Below are 20,137 nucleotides of genomic sequence, written 5' to 3' on the forward strand. Positions count from 1 at the left end.
TGAAAGCTGCTGAGGTTAAGTGATAGCTGATAGCATATCACGAAAGTACAAAGGTTCATCTCTCATAATGTGCTATTGGGTGAAAAAAAAGCCTGCAAATAGAATTTGCTAGTGGTTTGTTAATAGCGAGGAACAGATTTGACCAAAGCTGTGTCTGTCCATAAGCATATCACACTGAGAATACCACACCACGCAGAGAGAGCGATAGATAGATTGAGTGTGTGTGCAGGAGAGCGTTAGGCAGCTAAAGCTTAAACTACTGTGGTATGTGGTCAGCTTCTGTTCTGAAGGCTACAGTCTTGCACCTGTCACACTGTTTCATATGTTACACAATCTGCAGTCTGTGCCGGATCAAACAACTCACAAGTGTCAAAAACAGTGAGCCTTCTCATTTTGGTCAGAGAAACAGGCCGTAACAGAGTTCGTCAAAGTGTGTTTCAGATTGAGAATTTGAATGTATTTTTTTAGCATTCAAGCAACGTTTTTAAACATGTGTTCAAATACATAGGCAGTGTTGGCACCAACAGTTCCAGGAACATTGTAAATTAGATAAGAGGTAATGAAAGAGGTAATAAAATGAAAACAAAGAAAAAACAAGATATTAATTTACAATTAATCCCTGAGGGTAAGACAGGATAGCTAAGAACACTTATTTCCAATGTGGTCCTCTGTGTAGGACAAAACCAGGACAAGGTCAAATTCTGTCGTTCTGCCCCTGAACAACCCACTGTTCCTAGGCCGTCATTGAAAATAAGACTTTGTTCTTATTAACTGACTTGCCTCGTTAAATAAAGGTATAAAATAAATAAAAATACACAGGAAAACACATGGGCCTATAAGCAGCCAATTAGCCTACACCACAATAAATATATCATCAATACAAAATTCAAGACTATTTCAGTCATTTTCCTATGTAGGCTTGTACACGTTTTCCCACGGAAGGGCTCTAACCTGACCTTTGAAAACATTTTAGGACTGGGACAGTTTAATGACTATTAGGAGGATTTCCCACAGTTGAATTACGATATTAAAAAAAGAGCTCTGTGTCGCACTATTGGCTCTGGGCACTTAGCAATTGGGGACACTGGCTCTTGGTTTATACACAAATACATACATAATAATCTGAAAACTCTTATGCAATTTCTTCTTCAAAATATTATTGGATAATTGTATTTGGGCGTCTCCCAAACTGGATGTGGTCCAAAGTCGCATACTGGACCTCCTGTGGAACAATCAACACCAGGGAGTTCATTATAGGAACATTTGTTTCTCAAGGAATCAGAAATAGGTATAGCTGTTGCTGTTGCTTTAAATACAGAAATGCTTTAACACTTCATGTGGACTGAATTGGGGCAGCAATACTGCAAATGTAAACCAGGGTCTCATTTGTGACTATTCACACCATAGAAAGGATAGTCAGTCAATCTCAATCAATACATTCACAATGAAGATAACTGAGTAATAATCTAAAACAATCCTTCTAGAGGTGAGAGTAGGTTTAGCCTCAATTCATTGGAGTTTGTTAACAAATGTAATCCATATAAAAATGCCAATCTGTATTTTACACAAACCACAAGGTATATCGCCAATAAGTACTGTAATTACACTATACTTACCAAGTAATACGCCAGTATGAGACATGAGAAATTTTCAGAGCAGTATGTTCGGATCATAACACTACGGCCAGGAAACACACCCTAATAGGGTATCCCCCCTTAATCATATCACAATAAACTCTTACCAGTTGAATGTGTACACAAATAAGCCTTTCTGTTTTACAACTTTTCTGAAATCTTGTGTACAAATATGCAAATTAAGTGGTAAGTTATTAAATATGCATATATTTGCATATCACGCAAATACATTTTTCTGGACAGTGGGTAAAGTCAGCCTAAATATTTTGGTTTCATTTTGTTAGGACAATCCAGGACCGGACTTACACACAGCCGATTGTAAATAAATACTTTATTTCATCTTTCTATTTGTAAAATACTAAAGAAAGTGACATAAAATGCATTTTTGGTACATTTTTTCAGAAGAAAAAATCCTCTAGAATTAACTTTTGACAACATACTAACAATCTGGAGAATACCTCTAAGGATAACACACACAACTTCAACACACAGTTGAAGTTGGAAGTTTACATACCAAATACATAAAAACTAAGTTTTTCACAATTCCTGACATTTAATCCTAGTAAAAATTCCCTGTCTTAGGTCAGTTAGGACCAACACTTTATTTTAAGAATGTGAAATGTCAGAATAATAGTAGAGAGAAGGATTTATTTCAGCTTTTATTTCTTTCAGCACATTCCCAGTGGGTCAGAAGTTGAATGTGGACACTCAATTAGTATTTGGTAGCATTGCCTTTATATTGTTTAAATTGGGTCAAACGTTTTGGGTAGCCTTCCACAAGCTTCCCACAATAAGTTGGGTGAATTTTGGCCCATTCCTCCTGACAGAGCTGGTGTAACGCAGTCAGGTTTGTAGGCCTCCTTGCTCGCACACACTTTTTCAGTTCTGCTCACACATTTTCTATAGGCTTGAGGTCAGGGCTTTGTGATGGCCACTCCAATACCTTGACTTTGTTGTCCTTAAGCCATTTTGCCACAACTTTGGAAGTATGCTTGGGGTCATTGTCCATTTGGAAGACCCACTTGCGACCAAGCTTTAAATTCCTGACTGATATCTTGAGATGTTGCTTCAATATTTCCACATAATTTTCCATCCTCGTGATGCTGTCTATTTTGTGAAGTGGTGCCTCCTGCAGCAAATCACCCACACAACATGATGCTGCCTCCCCCATGCTTCACGGTTGGGATGGTGTTTTTCAGCTTGCAAGCTTCCCCCTTTATCCTCCGAACATAACAATGGTCATTATGGCCAAACAGTTCTATTTTTGTTTCATCAGACCAGAGGACATTTCTCAAAAAAGTACGAACTTTGTCCCCATGTGCAGTTGCAAACCGTAGTCTGGCTTTTTTATGGCGGTTTTGGAGCAGTCGCTTCTTCCTTGCTGAGAGGCCTTTCAGGTTATGTCGATATAGGACTCGTTTTTACTGTGGATATAGATACTTTTGTACCCGTTTCCTCCAGCATCTTCACAAGGTCCTTTGCTGTTGTTCTGGGATTGATTTGCACTTTGCGTGGTCCCATGGTGTTCATACTTGCGTACTATTGTTTGTACAGATCAAAGTGGTACCTTCAGGCGATTTGGAAATTGCTCCCAAGGATGAACCAGACTTGTGACGGTCTACAATATTTTTTCTGAGGTCTTGGCTGATTTATTTTGATTTTCCCATGATGTCAAGCAAAGAGGCACTGAGTTTGAAGGTAGGCCTTGAAATACTTCCACAGGTTCACCTCCAATTGACTCAAATTATGTCAATAAGCCTATCAGAAGCTTCTAAAGCCATGACATAATTTTCTGGAATTTTCCAAGCTGTTTAAAGGCACAGTCAACTTAGTGAATGTAAACTTCAGACCCACTGGAATTGTGCTACAGTGAATTATAAGTGAAATAATCTGTCTGTTAATAATTGTTGGGAAAATGACTTTTGTCGTGCACAAAGTAGATGTTCTAACCGACTTGCCAAAACTATGGTTTGTTAACAAGAAATTTGTGGAGTGGTTGAAAAACAAGTATTAATGACTCCAACCTAAGTGTATGTAAACTTCCGACTTCAACTGTACATGCAAAAATGTACTTTTATCCTGTGGTGCCTGGCCTTACAGTGTTTTCCCCCCCAATTTGGATACACTATGGACCAGTTCCCCAGACACATTTTAAGCCTACTTCTGGACTAAAAAACAATCTCCAGAGAAAATGTTTTTAAGTCAAGGACTATTGGCTTAGTCGATGTCCAGGATTGGAAACCGGCCCCAAGAGTTAAGTTGGACCGAAATGTTGATTTAAAAGATCTACCTGAGAAAATCTGATCGCACAGCAATGGATTATAAAAGTATGCAACGTAAAAAAACAACATTTGGCACCTTCACCAAAAATTCTAAACCAAATACAATAGCTACTTACCGAGACGGATGATCGAACTGCCTTTCTAGCTTCTCCGAGTCTCCCTGCAAACGTTACAAGTCAGATCATGACAAACACCAATACAGCCATGACATCCCCGATAAACTAGTGTAGTTCAAAATGTTTTGGAATCCTTCAATCAACCAACCCTGCATCCTCCCTCGAGAGATGCTGTGAGAACTAATGGTGTCTCAAAGTACGCCAATGGCACCCCATTTACTTCTCTATGAAATATTTTCATCTCATCTCTCACACTCAAATGTAAAACAGAGTCCCTTAAAAAATGTCCCAACTCCTCATTCACAGCAGAAATTTGAAAGAAAAGTAAGCTAATTTATTCTATCTATTTCAACTGAATAGTTAAAAAGATAATGAAAATGTGCCTCCCGGGTGGCGCAGTGGTTAAGGGCGCTGTACTGCAGAGTTTCTGGGTTCGCGCCCAGGCTCTGTCGTAACCGGCCGCGACCGGGAGGTCCGTGGGGCGACGCACAATTGGCCTAGTATTGTCCGGGTTAGGGAGGGCTTGGCCAGTAGGGATATCCTTGTCTCATCGCGCACCAGTGACTCCTGTGGCGGGCCGGGCGCAGTGCGCACTAACCAAGGTTGCCAGGTGCACAGTGTTTCCTCCGACACATTGGTGCGGCTGGCTTCCGGGTTGGATGCGCGCTGTGTTAAGAAGCAGTGCGGCTTGGTTGGGTTGTGTATCGGAGGACGCATGACTTTCAACCTTCGTCTCTCCTGAGCCCGTACGGGAGTTGTAGCGATGAGACAAGATAGTAGCTACTACAACAATTGGATACCACGAAATTGGGGAGAAAAAGGGGTACATTTTTTTTAAAAGATAATGAAATGCAAAAACTTTTTCGCCCACTAAATACCACCAAGCTGATAAAAGCTATCTTAAAATCCTTCTAAAATCATTGGCTGTTGTAATCCTAAATGAGAAAAATGATAACATTTTACCAGATTGATGCTGCCTGCTCTCTGTGCCTGTGCCTCTTTGTCTGAAATTGAAACAGAGTAGGTCACATTATCACTCCAGCGACCACTGACTTCTCAAATTAAATGTTGGATTAACGGTCAGACACAAACCTTGTATCCTCATCAGTAACCATGGGATGTCCTATAGGAAAAAGCAACAAAAATGCCACATTTAAAATCCAGGTTGAAGTATACATTATGAATCAATGATAATGTTCTTTGCCATTTGTTCAAATTCACTCTATGATCTGATCTCAAAAGCAGAGGGAGTAAACTGTACAACTAAGGAAGAACTACTAGAATTGCATATTTCCAACATTCCTATTTCTGACATTGTTGTAGAGTGAAGTAAGATACAGTAACTACGTCGTTTGTGACTTTGGCTCAGTTTCTCTGATTTTAAGAATGAGTTCTTCTTCATCAATGTTGAAATAATTGGCAGTCAGGAGGGGGTAGGCGTATTACAGCTGCAGTTCAGAACTATCTATATGCCGCAGACACTTGACATAACGATCTCTATAACCATCACAGAAAAGCCTAAGGAACAAAGACAAGAATAACCTTTCTTAACTTTCCCGTGCAAGAGAAAATATACAGTAGATATCCTTTTGCATTCCATTTGCTCAGAAAAGGACATAATGGAATAGAATTGTCACCCCCACATTAGGTCACCTATTCTACAGGTAGTAAAAACATTCCCTTTACCTATATCTTAGTTCGACGACTGAACTGGCCTACTTACACACCTAGCCATGACCATAGGCATCACGTCATAGCCCTAATGTTTTTGAGGGGGCACTGATCATTTACAAAATAAGCTACATCTTGTACATTTGTGTCCTACAAATTGATTAAATTGATGGGGCATGTACCTTCCTCGGTTTCAATGGTTATAATGCCTCTGCTTGAGGACAATGACATACCGTACATTGTCTTCCACAAGGTAATTTGGTATTTGTTTCATACAGTTTTGTCCAATTATTGATTAGATGTAACTTACCACGGTGCCGACACACAGCGACAGTGACAGCCACTATAATGGTGACGAGAGCAGCTGCAGATATCCAATACAGCACCATTGTGCACATGCCAGTGGAATCTGTGGTGTAGGTCAAAAATACATGCAAGAAAGAATACACAATGTACATAGTAAATGAGAAGTTGATAAGAGAACAACGTTTAAATCGGAAAAGGAAAATCATCACAAACTCTATCACATTGGAAAAAATATATAATGAAGTACAAATGATAACTGCTATTATTGAAATATAAATGATTAGGGTGGGGACACACTCTCACACATTGTGATGTAGTATAAAACATGTGTTTTACAGTGTTTGTGTATTGCCCTTTATGTGAAACTATAATTGAGCCTTTCCTCTAGTATAATATGCTCATCCCACCCATCCTCAGATTTTCTCATATCTTTGTAAGAAAAGTTAATAGGCTACTTTTGATTAGAAATGCTTCTGATTTAGGATGACGGATGGCTTTTTGCAGAGGAGACTGTTGAAATGAACATAAAAAGTGAGTATTTGAGATACAGTGATGCAATTACCATTGGGCTTTATCAGGGTTTTGTTGATAGAATTTCCCTCAAACTCCACCACACACGTACACTGCACCCCTCTGTCCCACTCCTCTGCTTGGACTAGAATCTGGTTCATAGTGAACTCTGTGGCTGAATCACTGTTGTCTGTCCAAGTGGACGAAGTTAGTCCACTGTCCTCTCTCCCGTCTATGAGCCAGAACACATGGACCTGAGATGGGACCACTTCCAACACCAAACACAGCAGAGGGATGAAGGACTCTGCTGTGTAGTATAGAGTCGTCAACACAACAGACCTGTCAACGTCCGATGGAGAGAGGAGTTTGATGGCTGGCGATTCAGTGATGTTCTGTGTTCTCTCTCTCTCTGGGGAAAAGATTGTCAGAATTGTAAACAATTACATGACTTGTTGAAATGGTTGTTCAACATAGACTACACTCTGAATGCACGATTCTTCATTTTAGCCCATACAGAAATCCTATGCAATATTTACAATTGGCTATTTAGATTTTTCGAGCACAAGATTTCTTTTTGTATGTGTACATTTTTTTTTAAACACATCTGTGTATTTTTTTTAGCAGTCAACTTTGTGAATGAAAATACCAGACATTCAATTTACCTGTCACAACAACTCTAGAACCATTGCCCGTGTGGATAATTTCGGATTGAACAGCTGAACAATAGTACATTCCTGAGTCGCTCACTGTTGCGTTGGCGATTGTAGCAGAACATAGTTTGTCCTGTTTCCCTTCTCCCTCCTCAGAGTTGTTATCAATCTTTAAGTTTGCAATCTTAGCCAGTGTTCCATTCCTGGGGTCTACTTTCATCCAAATCACAGAGTAGCAGTAGGTGATAAGCTCAACCAAATAGCATTTCAAGGTCACTGTATCACCAGTCTTCACCATCATCCTCCCTGGCGTCTGGATGATAATGGATGTGTGTGTAGCTAAAAAAACAGAAATAGGAATAACAAGAATATAACATATATTTCAACTAATTCCTGTTAGAATGTTTGGTGAATTTCATAACTTGGTTTTTCTGAACATGAATATACCAAGCGTGGATGCCAAACAGAGGGGGAAAAAGCGTACTCCCTGTCCACTTAGAAAAAGATTTAGAAACTTTTAGAGGCCTCCTTTGTCTAACCTAAAATGTGAATTATCTTGAAATTGCTAGATTATAAAATGAACATTTACAGCCAGGATACAGATTCATTGACATGATCAACATTTATTCTCACACAAGTTTATTAAGAAGTTATAATTTACTAGAATACTGTGGTTAAGGGCTTATTTATTGCAATAAATGGATGTATGCACGGTGGTGATGAGACATAGGCTAAACCCCTTACTACCATTATTCGTTTTCCTAAATAAATGTACCTTTCCTACATTTATTCTCGACACATTGACAAAGTGTGCAGAATAGAGTCATACTTGCCTTTCAAAACATAGCTCCAGCACAACAGAAATATCAGGGGCCATGGCATTTTAGATTCACGGAATTTGAAGGGCATCATCTCTTTGAGTCTGTTCAGCCACCTTGACGAGATGAAGGTGTCTCGCGCATAGCCCTGCTACGTCGCAGAAAGCGAGACCGACAACATCTCACCGGAAATGAACATATAAAGTGTCCTGCGTTATAACAAACTGTGAGCAAGGAAAGATAGGTCATATTCCAGCAAAGGCCTCTACAAAAAAAAACTTAGAATAAATGCAAAGTTGACAAGATTGCACGGACTGAATGCAACGAAGATACATTTAAGAATTTACTCACTAAAGAACTGCCTGTTTTCGACAATTACAGCTAGGCTATATTGAGGTGAATGAATAAACATGATGACATCAATGATTATTTGTTTTAATCAATTCACGTCCGTGATCTATAACGTAATAAAATACGTAATTTTGAACAAAAAAAGAATGTAAGAAGAATGTAATTTACTCTGTAAGAATATAGCCTATTATGCTATTGGCCTGGTTCTCTGTAAAGTAGTAGGCGAATTACCTTTTCAGAATTATTTTTGAAATTGGCTTAATTCACTATTATTATTAGGCTACGTCGTTTTTTTTAATCATTATTATAATAATTGTTTATCTTACCGGATATCATCGTTAGCCAATTAAACAATACATCACTAAACACGTTAGGCGTGTATGTCTATAGAGATATTGTTATAATTGTTAACATTGCCTAATTATCTGAACATAATATAATTCATAACTTCTGTTGTGATTCTGCCATGTGATGTGTGCCTTATTTCTATTTATGGCGCTGGATTCTACTAATGATGGATTCCAAGCCAAAGTAAATTTACATGTTGGTATAAACTTTCATTACAGGCTGTTCTAATTCCAGAAGGGAAAGTAGAACACGTCGATAAGAGAAAGTAGAACACGTGGATAAGAGAAAACACGTGGATAAGAGAAACATTAGGCCTACATTCAAATACAGACGGTTCAGTGTTACATAATGATTTTTTGTTGTTGTATTACATAACAAAACAACAATTGTAATGTTACATTTTAACACTAAATAGGGTAGTTCATATTCAGGTGGGGGGTCAAACATTTTAGGTATATTCTTAAAAACTAAGACCATACAGATGTATATACATTTATGTTCATAAATTTATTTTAACGTTGCTCGCCTTGATCTAACCTCAAAGGGCGCAAGCGATGTTGCAACCGAGCGAGGAAAAATAGCTTGAGGCGGCGCCTACACAAACTACCTGTTTACCATTTGGGGTTTCTAGACCACAAAGCTCATGGAAACTCTGAGATACTGCTGACATTGCTGAACAAAACAGTCTAAACATATTCCCGGAAATCGACAAAGGGGTTTGATGAAATGACAATAAAATGTTTTAGGCTGAAACATGTGAGATTATAGGTCTGCGTAAAAGGAGGCGGCATGATGATTGAGATAAATGCGTTGATGCTGCAGTCGTGCATAAAAATCCACTTTTCTGTCTTGGTTAAAAAATAGCATTTCTAACACCATTCTGAGTTAGAGGCTTTCAAGAGGTAATATTTTGCATGAAGTCTTTGATGCAGTGTTTGACTTAATCTGATGCTGACCTGTGAACTCCAATAGGTTCCCATAACATTCACAGAGATGCTTCTTGTTGTTAGTAATTTGATTAAAATAAAAACATATGGACTTACAATGATCGGGAGTGAACTTGTAGATACAATGCCCTCCTTAATGATTGGGACAGTAAAGTATTTTTTTCTTTTCTTTTGGCTCTATACTTCCAAAGTTCATCCATATTGTGTGAACCATTTAGAAATGACAGCACTTTTTTGTACATAAAAAGTATTGGGACAAATCACTTGTATTTGTATTAAAACAGTAAAAAGTTAAGTATTTGCCCCATATTCATAGCACATGATGCATCGAGCTTGTGACTACAAATCGTGACTATTGATGAGAGACAAAGTTACAGATGCACAAATATCATAGGAGGGTTAGCTAACATGCTAAGGACTTGCAAAGTAGCTAAAAAGTTGTAAGTAGTTGAAAAGTTGCTAACTAGCTCAACTGCTAATGTTGTCCATGATGAGATTCGAATTCACAACCTTTGGGCTACTAGACATTCACGTTACATTCGTTTTTGCGTTAAGCAACCATCTGTCTTAAGTAAACATACCAAACATTAGACTAAATTGAGTTCTCGGATTTACGTACAATATAATACAAAATGCTCTGGGACCAGGTTCCCCCTGTTATCGTAATGGTGAGCGATTATCATGTTTTGGAGGTATGACATTTGTGCATTGGTAACTTTCTCACTCATAATTATTCACGATTCATTCAGGATTATCCCTAATCATGGTAGCATCCACATTAATGTAGAAGTGTTTAGAAACATATTATATTCTTATCAACAATAAAAGTGACTCCAAAATGACACAATACATTATTTTCCATTTATTTTGATTGGGAACAAAATAATCTGAAACACAACCAAAACAAACATCAAATGCATCCCAAAAATGTGTAGAGTCACAAGCTTGATGTAGTCATTGCGTGTTATGAATATGGGACCAAATACTTAACTTTTTATAACTTTAATACACATTTGTCCCAACACCTTTTCGCCCATAAAAGTGGGGGACTATGTGCAGAAATTGCTGTAGTTTCTAAACGGTTGCAAGCGCCATACTCTACCAACTAGATATATGGGACAATTTAATGCAATAAGACCCACAATGGCCACAAACAAGTGCGTTCGAACTCCAATGAGCGCACGCCCTCTTTCGGTAAACATTTATGCAATGCACGCAGGTTAGGCTACCATTTGCCTTGACTCTCGAGTCGCAGAGATTCGGAAGACACTGCCACGACTTAGCCTATCAAATACAAATTATAAACGTATAACAGCCTACTTAACTACAATAACATGGTATTTACTTTTAGATTGTAATAATTGCAATAATTGCAGACCTAGTGAATAATGTGTTATGGCAACAAGCACCGTTTATTTATCCTGTCAGATAAGATGTAGGCTATAGACCAATATATGTAGGTGCTGTCAATACACTCACCTATCATTTTGTATATTTGGAAAGTCCTGCAGAGGCATGAAACATTGCCATTCGCGCGAATGCCATCAACGTAAGCTAAATATGATGTGGCTGTCCATGGTTCTGATTTCTGTGCGCGTTCGTCCAAGTAGAAAAACGTGATGACTCACCCTACTTGTAGAGAAACACCAATGCCATCCTCTCTTTCGTGCTGACAAAACGGTCTATAACTCTGTCATACAGTACATACTTTTATTTTTTGTTGTCTTTAGGCTACCTGGCTAAAATGCTTGCTCGCTAGCCTAACTTTCATGGACAATGTTAGCTAGTTAACAATAGCCTTCTACATCTAGCTACATATTGAACGTCAATCTTCTCAGGCCAGGGGCACAACAATGTATGAATTAATGGTTGGATCAGAATCACAGTTATAATCATTGTCCTGTATGTTGTTTTAAGTAAAACCACAAGTCCAAATCCCTATCTCCATCCATGGCTAATTTAGGAAAGGGTCAAATTTAGCTAGCTGGCTAGCTAGCCACTGGAGGACAACGACACAACGAGATGCAACAATTGAAGTTGTTTCTGTCAATGAGTTATGCTCTCAATAGGAGTGCCACCAAATCCACACTGGCTTCCCTTTTTTTGTTGTTGGTGCGCCTGGACCATTCATAGTTGAGCTCGCTCAGTTTAGCTCAACGCTGATTGGCTTCCCTTGCAAAGCGTCTCAGCGTTGATACAGCGATATTTGTTTTAGCAGTTGTCAAACTGTCTCGAAATTGCCGCTGGCATAGGCATGCAACGGCCACCTGTCTATCCAAGATAGCGTCTGAGGCGGAAAATTGGTTTAAATGACACGATGAAAAAATGATGGTTTGTTATAGTAAGCGTTTCTCTTGTTCCTTCCTTAATGACCTTCCGTATACCGGCCCAACAAGAAGGCTGAGGGAAGAGCTTTTTCGAATTTTCACCAGAGAATTGCCAGAAACTGTTCTGTGGAGGGTGCAAGATCAAGTAGTGACCAGGTAAAACGGATTGTTGATCTACATGTAATGTAATGAGCTCTGAGGTGCAGGGTTGCAGTCAGATGTTGTGGGTTAATGGATCCTGTGCTGTGTAAATTCAGTTTGGTTTCATATCCAGCATATATCAAACAAATGATTGGATAAAAAATGTAACTTTTCCCAGGTAATTTATTTACATGTTATTGGGTACAATCATCCATGTATCATCAGAGAGGTGGTTTTGACTGCAAGGTATGTGTGAAGAGCCTACCCAATGGTTTTTACTTGCATAGGCCAAAAGGATGTTTTACAAAAGCCGTGTAAATTAATAGCTTAGGAAAGCTCATGTGGCCATCTTAGTTTCTGGTTTTGTTCAATTCGATTTGGCTAGGCCTACTTATTCCAAATTATAAACCTGGTGGTTCGAGCCCTGAATCCTGATTGGCTGACAGCCATGGTATATCAGACTGTATATACCACGGGTATGACAACATTTATTTCTACTGCTCTAATTACATTGATAACCAGTTTATAATGGCAATAAAGCACGTTGGGGGTTTGTGGTATATGGCCAATATATCACGGCTAAGGGCTGTGCCTAAGAACAGCCCTTAGCCATGGTGTATTGGCCAAATCTTGGAAAACAGCTTTTGTTTTACCACTCCTCAAGGGAGGTGATGGTAGTGAGTTGGATAATTTTCGGCCCATCTCTAAGCTCTCCTGTTTGGCTAAAATTCTAGAGTCACTGGTGAATAGGCAACTACAATCTTTTTTAATTAACAGTATTCTTTCTAGTAATCAATCTGGCTTTAGACATAAACACAGTACTATTACGGCCACTGTACGTGTTGTAAATGATATTACTAATGCCCTAGATAATAGAAAGTATTGTGCCGCCTTGTTCATAGATTTATCTAAAGCTTTTGACACTGTAGACCATGCAATACTTTTGGGTAAGCTGTCGTCCATAGGACTGGGACTGGATGCCTGTCGTTGGTTTCATAACTATCTAAAGGATAGAAGTCAAGCTGTTAGAGTTGACGGCATCCAGTCAGAGCCATTGGAGTTGGTTAAAGGGGTCCCACAAGGTTCTATACTTGGTCTATTACTGTTCACTCTCTACATAAACAATATTGGTGATGAGATAAGAAAGTGTCAAGTTCATTTATATGCTGATGACACTGTCAACGGCTGACCAAGCATTATCACTATTATTTTAAGATATTACAAGTCTTTTATACAGCTGAAACTTGTTTTAAATGCAAAGAAAACACATTTTATGATTTTTAATAGGTTCAAAAAGTTGGTTGAAAATACACTTGCACTTACGAGCTTAGATGGTTCTCGAATTAATCAGGTCTCTGCATATAAATACTTAGGGATATGGTTGGATGATAAACTGTCTTTTAAAATGCATATTGATGAACTTTGTAAATGGCTAAAAAAAACAAGCTAGGCTTCCTCCATAGAAACAGGACATGCTTGTCCTCCACAAATAGAAGACAAATTGTGCAAGCTACTTTTATGTCTGTTATAGATTATGGGGCTATTATTTACATGCATGCTATGGCATCAACACTTAAATCGCTGGATGCTACTTCTCATTGCGCACTTACAGTGGGGCAAAACAGTATTTAGTCAGCCACCAATTGTGCAAGTTCTCCCACTTAAAAAGATGAGAGAGGCCTGTAATTTTCATCATAGGTACACTTCAACTATGACAGACAAAATGAGGAAAAAAATCCAGAAAATCACATTGTAGGATTCTTAATGAATTTATTTGCAAATTATGGTGGAAAATACGTATTTGGTCAATAACAAAGGTTTATCTCAATACTTTGTTATATACCCTTTGTTGGCAATGACAGAGGTCAAACATTTTCTGTAAGTCTTCACAAGGTTTTCACACACTGTTGCTGGTATTTTGGCCCATTCCCCCATCATTGTCATGCTGAAAGACTCAGCCATGTTTCATCTTCAATGCCCTTGCTGATGGAAGGAGGTTTTCACTCAAAATCTCACGATACATGGCCCCATTCATTCTTTCCTTTAACACGGATCAGTAGTCCTGGTCCCTTTGCAGAAAAACAGCCCCAAAGCATGATGTTTCCACCCCCATGCTTCACAGTAGGTATGGTGTTCTTTGGATGGATGCAACTCAGCATTCTTTGTCCTCCAAACACGACGAGTTGAGTTTTTACCAAAAAGTTATATTTTGGTTTCATCTGACCATATGACATTCTCCCAATCTTCTTCTGGTTCATCCAAATGCTCTCTAGCAAACTTCAGACGGGCCTGGACATGTACTGGCTTAAGCAGGGGGATACGTCTGGAACTGCAAATCCTGCGTCCCTGGCGGCGTAGTGTGTTACTGATGGTAGGCTTTGTTACTTTGGTCACAGCTCTCTGCAGGTCATTCACTAGGTCCCCCCGTGTGGTTCTGGGATTTTTGCTCACCGTTCTTGTGATCATTTTGACCCCACGGGGTGAGATCTTGCGTGGAGCCCCAGATCGAGGGAGATTATCAGTGGTCTTGTATGTCTACCATTTCCTAATAATTGCTCCCACAGTTGATTTCAAACCAAGCTGCTTACCTATTGCAGATTCAGTCTTCCCAGCCTGGTGCAGGTCTACAATTTTGTTTCTGGTGTCCTTTGACAACTCTTTGGTCTTGGCCATAGTGGAGTTTGGAGTGTGACTGTTTGAGGTTGTGGACAGGTGTCTTTTATACTGATAACAAGTTCAAACAGGTGCCATTAATACAGGTAACGAGTGGAGGACAGATGAGTCTCTTAAAGAAGAAGTTACAGGTCTGTGAGAGCCAGAAATCTTACTTGTTTGTTGGTGACCAAATACTTATTTTCCACCATAATTTGCAAATAAATTCATACAAAAATGTGATTTTCTGGATTTTTTTTCTCATTTTGTCTGTCATAGTGTACCTATGATGAAAATTACAGGTCTCTCTCATCTTTTTAAGTGGGAGAACTTGCACAATTGGTGGCTGACTAAATACTTTTTTGCCCCACTGTAGGTTTATTACGGGTTGTAACGTTCGTCGTTGGGAGAAAGAGAGGAGGACCAAGGTGCAGTGTGGTAAGTATTCATTATGCCTTTTAATGAAAACGAATACTCGAACAAAAGAACAAAAAACAATAAACAAAACAGTTCTGTATGGTGAACATACACTACAGAAAATAATCACCCACAACTCAAAAATGAAACCAGGCTACCTAAGTATGGTTCTCAATCAGGGACAACGATTGACAGCTGCCTCTGATTGAGAACCATACCAGGCCAAACACAGAAATCCCAAATTATAGAAAAAGGAACAGACTGCTCCATCTCACGCCCTGACCATACTAAAACAAAGACAAAACAAAGGAACTCAGGTCAGAACGTGACAGTACTCCCCCCAAAGGTGCGGACTCCGGACGCAAAACCTGAACCTATAGGGGAGGGTCTGGGTGGGCGTCTGTCCGCGGTGGTGGCTCTGGCGCAGGACGTGGACCCCACTCCACCACAGTTTTTGTCCGCCTCTTCACCTGCCTCCGTGGCCTCTTTAGAGCGGCGACCCTCGCCGCCGACCTCAGACTGGGGACCCTAGTCCCGGGTCCAGAATGGACGGGACATTCCGGCAGCACCGGACGGACGGGAGATTCCGGCAGCACCGGACAGGCGGGAGACTCTGGCAGCTCCGGAGTGAAGGGCGATTCCGGCAGCGCCGGCGTGACGGGCGATTCCGGCAGCTCCTGGCTGACGGGCGGCTCCGGCAGCTCCTGACTGACGGGCGGCTCCGGCAGCTCCTGACTGAGGGGCGGCTCTGGCAGCTCCTGACTGACGGGCGGCTCTGGCAGCTCCTGACTGACGGGCGGCTCTGGCAGCTCCTGACTGACGGGCGGCTCTGGCAGCTCAGGACAGACGGGCGGCTCTGGCAGCTCAGGACAGACGGGCGGCTCTGGCAGCTCAGGACAGACGGGAGACTCTGGCAGCTCAGGACAGACGGGAGACTCTGGCAGCTCAGGACAGACGGGAGACTCTGGCAGCTCAGGACAGACGGGAGACTCTGGCAGCTCAGGACAGACGGGAGCACCTGTAATGAAAACGAATACTCGAACAAAACAACAAAAAACGATAAACTAAACAGTTCTGTATGGTGAACATACACTACAGAAAATAATCATCCACAACTCAACAGTGAAACCAGGCTACCTAAGTATGGTTCTCAATCAGGGACAACGATTGACAGCTGCCTCTGATTGAGAACCATACCAGGCCAAACACAGAAATCCCAAATGATAGAAAAAGGAACATAGACTGCCCACCCCAACTCACGCCCTGACCATACTAAAACAAAGACAAAACAAAGGAACTAAGGTCAGAACGTGACACGGGTGCTAGCTACAGAACTCACCACTGTGTTTTATATAAAAATGTAGGTTGGACTTCGCTGTCCATGAGACGAGAACAACATGCTCTCGTGTTTGTCTATAAAGCACTTCTGAATAAGCTACCTTCTTATTTATCATCACTCATCAACATTAGAATTAGAATTCCTAAAACCAGGTCTCAAGCATGGATTACACTTGAGGCCCATGCGATTTCCACAGAGTCGGGTAGGGCTGCCTTTTCCTGTTACGCTCCTTGCTTATGGAATAGCCTGCAGTCTAAACTTAAACTTGAGACTCTTGTCCCCTTTGCCCATTTTAAATATTTATTGTAGCATTTTTATTTTTGTATTGCTTGTAACTGTATTTTGTTTAGTTTTTTTAGAAATAGTGGATGATACCTATTATAATATTGTCCAAAAAAGCCAGAATGAATGCTCTGCTGAAGTTAGTAGTGGATGATACTAGTAAAAAGCCAGAATGGGCTTTAAAGTTGACAAAGGCATTGAGAAAAATGTATTAACATTAATTGTAATGAAGGGAAAATGTAATGATGTGACCACAAGCAACATAGTGGATTTGATCTGTATAACCTATAATATTGTGTTATCAACAGCAGAGGATAATACAATCTTTGGTTATAGTCTTACCGGTTTCCTCCTATAGATGGCGCCTGTTGATCAAGAGAGATAGTCTACGGTAATCTGTTGATCAACCGTGTGTTCACTTTGCTGAGCGGAGGCCATACAATTATATGGGAGGAGGCAGGCCAGGCAGACAGGCGTTTTTTCCACTGGGAGCTCCAAGAGCAAATGTTTACGGTCAGCGGTTTCCTTTTGTGGGCACGACTTATTTCGTTCGGAAGCGAGAGCAGAGCTTGCTACCTGAGCGGCGTAAACTACTACACCAATCCAGCCTACCTGAACGCAAGGGTGCGCTGGATAGAACAACGCCGGGAGAAGACACGCATAAACGCATTCCGTGAAGATACCTTGTTCTCTGCCCTTTGAGATGTAGGTAAGAACACTGACGAGTAGGCACTTTTAGTAGCCTTTTTCAATTGATTTGCTGTAGAGCGCGTTAGATAGGCTAGCTATGTACTTTAAATTAGTACATTTGAACCAGCACAACCACTTAACGTTGTTAGCCCGAACATTGTTGCTAGTTCAGCTTTTCATTCAGTGAACGTTTTGATTGTAAACGGCCCATGTTACAGCCAGCATAACGTTGCTTTCGTGGTAGCCTTCATATGTTTTGTCGAATTTGCATTGTAAATGGGGACGGAACAAAACAAGATTTGTGATAATACACGCTTGTATTTTGCAAACGATTCTGAATGCCTTTTGCGCGCTGGGTGTTGTAAACCAAGAGAAAGCAACAATTATGGGATGAACTTTGGAAAACACGTGTTTTCCTCTGGCGGACTCGCGCTGTGGAATGTTTTGGGAGTGGAATGTGGGGATTGTTTTCCATTTGTCTTGTACTTTTGTTTTTTTTTACTGTTATGAAATTCAGTTGCGGCGTTCACTCTGGAATCCAATGTTTGTGGTTGTCGAATAATATCAGCAGTGGAAAAATAAGCTATATTCACTAGTTCATAACCTTTGACTTGGTTGTCTGTCTGTGTTTTGCCCAGCGAAGTTGGCCAACCAAACTCATTACAGCTTGGTGAAACTTTTCAGTTGTTGATATAATGACCAACCGTATCAGACCTAAAACACTCATTAGCTAGTCTGTTCATTTTCAAGCAGTTAAACCGATTAACCTGTGCCCCCCACCCGCACATTGATTCTGTACCGGTACCCCCTGTATAGCCTCACTTCTGTTATTTTACTGCTGCTCTTTACTTGTTATATTTTTTACTCATCTATTTAATTTATTTTTCTTAAACGTATTGTTGGTTAAAAGCTTGTAAGTGAGCATTTCACCGTAAGATCTACACCTGTTGTATTCGACACATGTGACATATAAAACAATTTATTTGACTGGGTCAATAACATCTTAAAGATGTAGGTTAGGATTGTCTACGCGCTCTCAAACGTGAGTCTACCTCCTGATTCCATTGTCACTGCTGCTCGGAGATGGAGAATGCAGAATACCCATGCAATATAGGCTAACTCATGAAATGGCTACATTTGTGTTTCAAAGTGATTTTAATGCATTTTTGTTATTCTGTGACAGATCTAATGCCAACGGAAAGCCATGCTTGGCTGCAAATATGAAGGAAGTCGTTGACTGACTGTTGTCTTTGTGGCAAAGGGAAGGAGAGGGAGGGTTGTCTTGCTCTTACCCACTCAAGTGGAAAATTGGATAGATGGTTGAGGTGTGCATCAGAGGCGCACAAACTAATGATTCTGTCTAGGGTTGGGTGGTATCCAGATTGTCGTAGTTATACCGCTTCTGTACCATAACAGGATATATACCGAATGTATTACCGAATGTGCGCACAAGGGGTGCTATTTCACAAAAAAAATTGGACACACACACAGAGACAAAGGCATGAGGGGATTGAATGTCTCTGCTCTAACCAAGAAGCTTGATCTTGACATCTAGCCTCGTAACTATCAAGTTAGCAAAGCAAATGCATAGCTGGAGCCCTGCGCTGGATATAATTTATGTGACACATTTTACATATGCCACATGACCTACAGTTTGTGGACACCTGCTCGTCTAACATCTCATTCCAAAATCATGGGCATTAATATGGAGTTGGACCCCTCCCTTTGCTGCTATAACAACCTCCACTCTTCTGGGAAGGCTTTCCATTAGATGTTGGAACATTGCTGCAGGGACTTGCTTCCATTCAGTCACGAGCATTAGTGAGGTCGTGCACTGATGTTGGGTGATTAGGCCTGGTTTGCAATCAGCGTTCCAATTCATCCCAAAGGTGTTTGATGGGGTTGAGGTCAGGGCTCTGTGCAGGCCAGTCAAGTTTTTCCACACTGATCTAAGTTGGAAGCACAGAATTGTCTAGAATGTCATTGTATGCTGTATTTGTATTTGACAAACAGATTTGTTGTAAAGTTGACGGTGCCACGTTGAGTCAATAAGCCCTTCAGTAAGGTCATTCTACTGCCAATGTTTGTCTATGGAGATTGCATGGCTGTTTTAAATAACTGTCATCAACGGGTGTGTCTGAAATAGCTGAATCCACTCATTTGAAAGTGTCTACATATATATATTTATTACACACACTATATACTTTTTTTATGGTATTGAAAATCATACCATCTGTATTTTGGGAGAAAAAACAGTATATCGCTCAAGCCTCCTTCTGTCATTGGTGGAGGATCTCCACAGCTCTTGAAACCAAAGCCTGCACAGCACAATCATCTTGTTTGAAGTCAGCTTCAGCCTCTGGACATGCTGATGCTTTATAGCCTGGCTGGTAGTCTGAAGTTCTCCAACCCTTTCGTCTGACAGTATTGTTCATAAATGGGGGCTTTTCCCTCAGATCTTCATATCATGAGTCAGTGAGGAGTATGTGAAAGCAGATAAAGGTGCGTGGTGGTGGGCAGAAGTGCAGGTGTCTAGTGGTTTTGTCTATTGAAGAGGCTTTGTATGCTTTGTATGGGGGGGGGCAGTGTGCTATTGCAGCCTAGTTAATTGGCTTGTTCTTGGAAAAACAGTTGTGCAGCATGTGTGCATGCACGC

At 40.4% G+C, this 20,137-nt stretch overlaps 2 protein-coding genes across 4 annotated transcripts in view; one reads left to right on the forward strand and one right to left on the reverse strand.

Moving 5' to 3' along the window:
• Positions 1-457: 457 nt before the first annotated feature.
• LOC115128465 (uncharacterized) lies at positions 458-8,163 on the reverse strand. Its single transcript, XM_029658323.2, has 8 exons — positions 8,003-8,163; positions 7,182-7,508; positions 6,572-6,928; positions 6,014-6,112; positions 5,125-5,155; positions 4,996-5,036; positions 4,033-4,076; positions 458-1,222 (listed from the first exon to the last, which is right to left on the reverse strand). Exons 1-8 carry the CDS (start codon positions 8,079-8,081, stop codon positions 1,157-1,159), a joined length of 1,044 nt encoding a protein of 347 aa, XP_029514183.2. The 5' UTR covers positions 8,082-8,163; the 3' UTR covers positions 458-1,156.
• A 9,072-nt stretch (positions 8,164-17,235) lies between these two features.
• Positions 17,236-20,137, forward strand: part of LOC115128468 (semaphorin-4A-like) — a 45,591-nt gene continuing 42,689 nt past the window's right edge. For 2 of the 3 annotated variants that reach the window (XM_029658324.2, XM_029658327.2), the window contains exon 1: positions 17,236-17,500. The gene's annotated coding sequence lies outside the window, so the exon portion shown is untranslated. The remainder of the gene's footprint in view (positions 17,501-20,137) is intronic. The other variant, XM_029658325.2, reaches the window with a different exon arrangement.

The sequence above is a fragment of the Oncorhynchus nerka genome, linkage group LG4 (assembly GCF_034236695.1).
Source record: "Oncorhynchus nerka isolate Pitt River linkage group LG4, Oner_Uvic_2.0, whole genome shotgun sequence".
Lineage (NCBI taxonomy): Eukaryota > Metazoa > Chordata > Actinopteri > Salmoniformes > Salmonidae > Oncorhynchus > Oncorhynchus nerka.